The sequence below is a fragment of the Babylonia areolata genome, chromosome 17 (genome assembly GCF_041734735.1).
Source record: "Babylonia areolata isolate BAREFJ2019XMU chromosome 17, ASM4173473v1, whole genome shotgun sequence".
Lineage (NCBI taxonomy): Eukaryota > Metazoa > Mollusca > Gastropoda > Neogastropoda > Buccinidae > Babylonia > Babylonia areolata.
In genome coordinates, this window is record NC_134892.1 from 22693192 (window position 1) to 22700691 (window position 7500).

The following is a 7500-nucleotide window of genomic DNA, read 5'->3' on the forward strand; positions in this document are numbered from 1 at the left end:
AATATTTGGATGGTGGTAATTGGGGTGAAACGCTGTTAACGACGTCTCTTTCGCCGTTCGTATGGAGAGAGTTAAACCAAAAGAAAAAGAAAAGAAAAACCCCAAGTTATTCACCCCTCTCTCTCTCTACTGGCTCGATTGAGACTTCGAACTTTAGGACTGAATGCGAACAAAACATGGTTCGCACGTCCGCACGGTCCCCTTGTCCTATGTATGGTGCTTCCGTTGAAGATGAAACATTTCCTTTTTATGTGTAAGTATTATGAAGAAATTCGAAAGAAATGCTCAATTTTCAACGGTGAAAACTTAGAGAACATGAACCTTACCACTTCGCTTTTGATAGATGATGAAGTAAGAATAAGATCAACTTGCTCTACGGCAAAATTATACTACAGCGCCACCCATTTTTTTGTTGATTTTTTGGGGGGTATTTTTTTAATTTGTTTTTCCTATCGAAGTGGATTTTTCTACAGAATTTTGCCAGGAACAACCGTTTTGTTGCCGTGGGTTCTTTTACATGCGCTAAATGCATGCTGCACACGGGACCTCGGTCCGTGATTCGAACCAGCGCGCTCAGGTTCTCATGCTTCCTAGGCGGACGCATTCTTACCTCTAGGCCATTACTCCACATAATAAGTGGCTCTCGTATGATTCATTAACAGCTATTCCTCTTGTCAAAATAACGACATCTCTTTTACGAGGTCAGTTAAGTAATTTTGTTTCCTTGTACTTAAGTTTCGATGTGTTTGACTTTTTACATTAATTAACAGCTGTTCCTCTTGTAAAAATGACACCTTTTCTTTTACGAAGTCTGTTAACACATTCTACTCCACGTACGAGTGAACTCGTACCATGATTACTTCCCTTGTGGACCAGGTAGGAGTATTCTCGTACCTACACACTATTCTATTTTCGTTTATTCTTGCTTGGTACAGTTCATATTCTGAACTGAACCGTTTACGGATTCCGGAAGTATGAAAACGAAGCTTTGTTTGACTGAATAAATCAACAATTCTCCATCTATATTCGCTGTTTTAGTGAACAACCCTGTTTCTTTCTGCAGTGGCCTCATGCAGTGCTGGTTCAGGGGAGGTTGTGACAAGCATGTAGCTGTGCGGTAGAATGGGGTAAGCAATTTTCTTTCCTTGTACCTAAGTTTATTTAAAAATCTTCCCCTTTGATTCACCCTTCTTCTATCTGGTTCCCCCTAGCTCGCCAATCAACGCCCTTCACTTCTCCCACCACTTAACTCACTCCATGCCAAGAGTTTTTGCCCTTGCCAATCCCTGAAAACCCAGGGTTTGTATAGGATGGGGAACAAAATTGTAAAAAAAACAAATAAACACCCAGACAATTGATATTTGGTATATGTATGCAAGGAATGTTGTTCCATATGTGTGCAAAAAAATCAAAGTATTTACTCACCGTCTTGATGTTGATCGCGGTATCCATATTTAGTGTATTTTTTAGCATTTTTGCACCCATCAGAAAGGTACACCAACATGTTCCACATCACATTCTAACACTATTTGAGGGACTGAAGACCTAGTGCATGCAATGAAGTATGAACAGGTGGTGAAGAAAGTTGAAATTCACTCATACAAGAAAAAATATTGTCTCTACATAATGAAAATCAAAGAACAAAGAAAAAAACTCAACCGGCTGGGTGTTGACTGGCCAGTCAGCTGACAAACCTGGTATGCCAGTGAAGGGATGTGCAAGAGGGAAAAAGGAAAAATTGTCAGTCCAATCACTGGTGAAAACACTTGCAAAATCGTCCGTTTCCTCAGTGGTTTCGTCGTCTGTGTCTGTCTCATCTGCTGGCACATGTTCCTCACTTTCCTCTCCATTGTAAACACTCTCTTCAGTGGCCGAATCTGTTTCTAGTTCATCGGGATCTGGTTCAAATTAACTGTCCGAAGAATCAACATTATCTCCTTCAACATCAGAGCCTTCAGTTTGGATCATTTCCAAAGCATCTTCGACGCTGAGTAACATTTCACCTCTCCGATCGTGTCGAACACTTCGCCGTGACGCCATCTTGTCAAACAACTTACAAAGCTGACAGGGGGCACGCTTTGTTATCAAGTGCGGTTGAGCTTATCGCGACACACACGCAGCGTGTGTGAATGAAAAGCTGACCAGAGGTGACGTAAGATATCACATCTGCTTTTGATTTTCGCATCCGACGCGTCACTCCGACAGCACGACTTTTTAAAATCCAAGTCCGCATATACGGACATTGGCATCCAACGCTTTCTCCGACGATGTCCGCATATGCGGACAATGGCAGCGAGTGAGTTAAGCGATAACATTAAAATTCGAAAGTTAATACTATAACACAATGACAACAATCACCATTATATAAACAAGATACAAAAACAAGTTACAGAAACAACACCTTCTTCCCAAGAACGATCCGCGACTGGAACACCCCACTGAAACAGTCCAGTCCCCAAACCCTGGGCATCTTCCTCCAGAGGGTGTCCAAGCAGTAGACTATTCGTCCTTGCCCCCACCCCCTCCCTCCCCATCCCCCTTTCCCCCAAACTTGATACGGCGCTTTGCAGGCCTGGCGCACCACTTGCCTCCAGCTTGCTGGTGGGACAAGGCCCAACAGCTGTGGTGTAGCTCTGCATACAGCTGTATACTGCAAATTAGCACAACCCCCACTCCCCCTTACATTCTGTCAACAACTCCTAATCCGCCCCCCCCCCCTCCCCCTCTCTTCGTCTGATACCAACGCGGTGCACAGCTTCTCCAAATGTCAATAATTGCCAAGGCTGGCAGTTGGACATCACTGGAAGAAGAAGACCAGTATGTGTGGCGGAGCATTAAATAAAATTTCTCCTCATTCACTCATCCACTCGTACTCGTTTCTTCCTCATTAACAAAAATGTAACGTCTACAATCACCAGTATGTGTAGCAGGACATTTGACAAAATTCCTCCTCCTCCTCCTCATTATTCACTCACGAATTCATTTCTTCCTTATTTCGTTTTGTTCCATTATAATTCTGACGGAGGAGGAAACCTTTCCCAACAGCTGAGAAGGCGGAAGAGGATGACCAAAGGGCAGGGGGAGCTCTTATCCCTTGGCTGGAAGTCCTCCTTGGAGACGGAACTCCAAAGAAAAATCCTGCACCTGCCGAGGCCGTCCTACACGTGGCAGTATCTACACCTTTGGGACTGTGAGCGTCGGTAGGCGAGAGAGTGGGGAAGGGACTGCACAACTCCTCTTCACCAAAAAAAGTCACCTGTGCTGGTCAGGCAAGAGAACGCTGGCCATTAAGGAGAAGCATGAGCGAAGGAAGCAGGGCTCAACTTCTGGAGATGTTTTCCCTTGCAACACTTGTGGGGAAGTGCTGCACATCCAGAATCGGCCTCTTCTCCCATATGAGGACACACACTGACAGATAAGCCTGCCTGCCTACTCATCCATTGGTCCGACGGGAGACTCCATACATTTCTTACCCCCCCCCCTCCCCACCCTGTCTTGCATTATCATGAATACCCTTCCTGGCCTCCTTACCTGGGAGACGCGAAGATGGTATGGGAAATTCTTGTTGGCAGCAGAAGGTCGAGTCAGCACCTGTTTTAACATGAACACAGATATATTGTTATCAATGTCTGCTTTTTACTGTGAAGTTCAATGCTGATGTGAACTGCCGACCCCCCCCCCCCCCCCCCCCTCGGCGCCCCAAAAAAACACCAACTCCCAATACAAAAAAAAAAATGACAAAAGGTAAACAATACATCAACAACAAATGCCTTCTTCTTCTTCTTCGTTCGTGGGCTGCAACTCCAACGTTCACTCGTATGTACACGAGTGAGCTTTTAAGTGCATGACTGTTTTTACCCCGCCATGCAGGCAGCCATACTCCGTTTTCGGGGAGGGGGGAGAGGGGGTCTGGGGGGGTGCATAATGGGTTTATTTTTGTTTCCATAACCCACCGAACACTGACATGGATTTCAGGATCTTGAACGTGCGTATTTGATCTCCTGCTTGCATGTATACACGAAGGGGGTTACGGCACCAGCAGGTCTGCACATATGTCGACCTGGGAGATCGAAAAAATCCCCATCCTTTACCCACCAGGCGCCGTCACCGAGATTCGAACCTGGGACCCTCAGGTTGAAAGCCCAACGCTTTAACCACTCGGCTATTGCGCCCCCCCCCCCGCCCCCCCCCCCCTGCCCCCCCCCAAAAAAAAAAAAAACAAAAACAACAACAACAAAAAAAACAACCAAACACACACACACACACACACACACACACAAAATAAAAACAAAAAAAACCGTGTCATCCCCCATAAGTCTTCTCAGTTCTTAAACTCAAGTGGTCGTAATACAAAAGTTACCTTACAATTAGTATATTAATTTGTCCAACCAGGCCAAGAAAAAAAAGTCCTTGATCTAATAAACCATTTTAAAAGACGATACTCTCTTTAAGAAGAAGAAGACGAAGAAGAAGACGAAGCACACTTCAGTTGTTGGTATGTATCATAAAACAAACGTGTTTAAACATTTGAACACGAAATGTTTTTTGCCATCATTTCCAATGATTTTGCAGTTATTTTTTAAATGACTCTGCATCCTTTCTCAAATGACTATGCAGGCATTTTCTAGGCATTCATTAATGGCTCTGCAACTATTTTAAAATGATTCTGTTTCCATTTTAAAATAATCATGCAGCTATTTTTAAATGAAATGGTTGTGCAAACGTTTTCAAATGATTTTGCAGCCACTTTCATGGCAAGGCAAGGCAAGGAGTTTACGTCATGTGCTCTACTGGGGGTATTGAAACATCATACATGAACATCTTTCACACACGCATGATTATAGTTCAGTTCAGTTCAGTTACTGAAGGAGGCGTCACTGCGATCGGACAAACCCATATACGCTACGCCACATCTGCTAAGCAGATGCCTGACCAGCAGCGTAAACCAAACACGCTTAGTCAGGCCTTGAGTGGGGAAAAAAGGTAAGTGTTTGTGCATAAACAAATATATGGATATATCATTAAACAACTAACTAAATAAATACATAACCAAATAGATAAATAAATAAACAAGCAAATAAATAAATAAATGATTGAAAAATGTAAACAAAAAATAAATAGAAAATAAATAAACAAACAAACAAATGAATAAATAAACAAACAAATAAATAGCTGAATAACTAAATAAACAAACAAATAAATGAATAAATAAATAATCTAACTAACAAACAAAAATAAATGAATAAATTAATTAATTAATTAAATAATAGATAAATAAATAGATATATAAATTAAAAAAAGAAAAAAAAAGAATGAATGCATAAGTAAATAAAAAGATAGATAAACAAAAACAAAAAAAAAAATAAATGAATAAGTAACTAAACAGATAAATAAATAAACAAAACAAATAGAGTAAAAAAAGAGATAAATAAATAAATAATCAAATAAAAAGATAGATAAACACACACCATACAAAACAACTCATGAGGAAGAATATGCATCCACAGAGATCCACAAACTGCACCACACTATTCACTGTCTTCTTGGATACATCATTAAAGTAATGAATAAATAAACAAACAAACAAGCAACTGAAGAAAGAAAGAAATACACAAACACACACATCACAAACAGCGACAACTCATGAGGAAGAAGAGGTATCCACAGAGCTCCACAAACTGTTCCACCCTGTTCGCCATCTTCTTGGATACATAATTAAAGTAATGAATAAACAAACAAACAAAGAAATAAAGAAAGAAACACACAAACACACACATCACAAACAAAGACAACTCACGAGGAAGAAGAGGTATCCACAGAGCTCCACAAACTGTTCCACCCTGTTCGCCATCTTCTTGGATACATAATTAAAGTAATTAATAAACAAACAAACAAACAAAGAAACACACAAACACACACATCACAAACAAAGACAACTCACGAGGAAGAAGAGGTATCCACAGAGCTCCACAAACTGTTCCACCCTGTTCGCCATCTTCTTGGATACATCATTAAAGTAATGAATAAACAAACAAACAAAGAAATAAAGAAAGAAACACACAAACACCCACATCATAAAGAACGACAACTCACGAGGAAGAAGAGGTATCCACAGAGCTCCACAAACTGTTCCACCCTGTTCGCCATCGTCTTGGATACAAAATTAAAGTAATGAATAAACAAACAAACAAAGAAATAAACAAAGAAACATACACCCACATCACAAAGAACGACAACTCACGAGAAAGAAGAGGTATCCACAGAGCTCCACAAACTGTTCCACTCCATTCACCGTCTTTTCCCTGCTCCACTTGGCGATAACGAAGATGGCGATCATGATCACTACAGGGCCGGTCCAGAACCTGCCGAATAAATAAATAAACAGATAAACAAACAAACAAATAGATAAACAAACAAATAGATAAATAAATAATGTGCAGTGATTGCCTAGGGGTAACGCGTCCGCCAAGGAAGCGACAGAATCTGAGCGCACTGGTTCGAATCACGGCACAGTCGCCAGTATTTTCTCCCCCTCCACTAGACCTTGAGTGGTGGTCTGGACGCTACTAATTCAGATGAGATGATAAAACGAGGTCCCGTGTGCAGCATGCATTTAGCGCACGTAAAAGAACACACGGCAACACAAGGGCTGTCCCTGGCAAAAATTCTGTAGAAAAATCCACTACTACGATTGAAAAACAAATAATAAACTACAGGCAGGAAAAAAAAAAATACACATTAAAAAAAAAGAGTTTTGCTCTCAGTGTAGCAACGCGCTCTCCCTGGGGAGAGAACCCGAATTTCACACAGAGAAATCTGTTGTGACAAAAAAACAACAACAATACAATACAATACAATACACTACAATACAACAGTAATCGGGTTGCTATTCGCATTTTTCTTTGATATTGAAAACCCATTCTTCTCCAGGTACGAGTTAACACGTACCAGGGTTGTTTCCCCCGTGGACCTGGTGTGAGTTTTCTCGTACCAACACACTGTTCTAATTTGAAGGCTGAAGACAGGCGTTATATAAAGTCTCAACACCACCACTACCACCACTACCATGACTACGACTACTACTACCACTAACTACTACTACTCGACAACCACATATCAGAATGACTGCGAGGCTCTAAGCACCATAACTTGATTTGATTTGATCGGAATGATTTATTCATCCTTCTGTGAGCACATGCACACATTCACGTACACAAAGAGAGGTAGAGACACTGACAAGCGTAAAAGCAAGACAGGCAGACGCACAAACATACGTACGCACGAACACACACACATGCGCACACACACACACACCACCACCACCACCACCAACAACAACAACACAAACACACCACCACCACCAACACTACAATGCCCCTACCACACGATGTAAAAGATATATAAAACAACAACAACAACAACAAAACACACCACCACCATCAACACAAGTCACCTACAATGCCCCTACCACATGGTGTAAAAGATATAGAAAGCAACAAC

General features: G+C 41.5%; 1 protein-coding gene across 2 annotated transcripts in view; it reads right to left on the reverse strand.

Moving 5' to 3' along the window:
• The window catches only part of LOC143291516 (transmembrane protein 145-like), a 41313-nt gene that overhangs the window by 4433 nt on the left and 29380 nt on the right, over nucleotides 1–7500 (reverse strand). For both annotated transcript variants that reach the window (XM_076601410.1, XM_076601409.1), the window contains exons 10-11: nucleotides 6242–6362; nucleotides 3532–3591 (exon numbers count right to left, since the gene is read on the reverse strand). In XM_076601410.1, the coding sequence (XP_076457525.1) occupies nucleotides 3532–3591; nucleotides 6242–6362 (181 nt within the window). The remainder of the gene's footprint in view (nucleotides 1–3531; nucleotides 3592–6241; nucleotides 6363–7500) is intronic.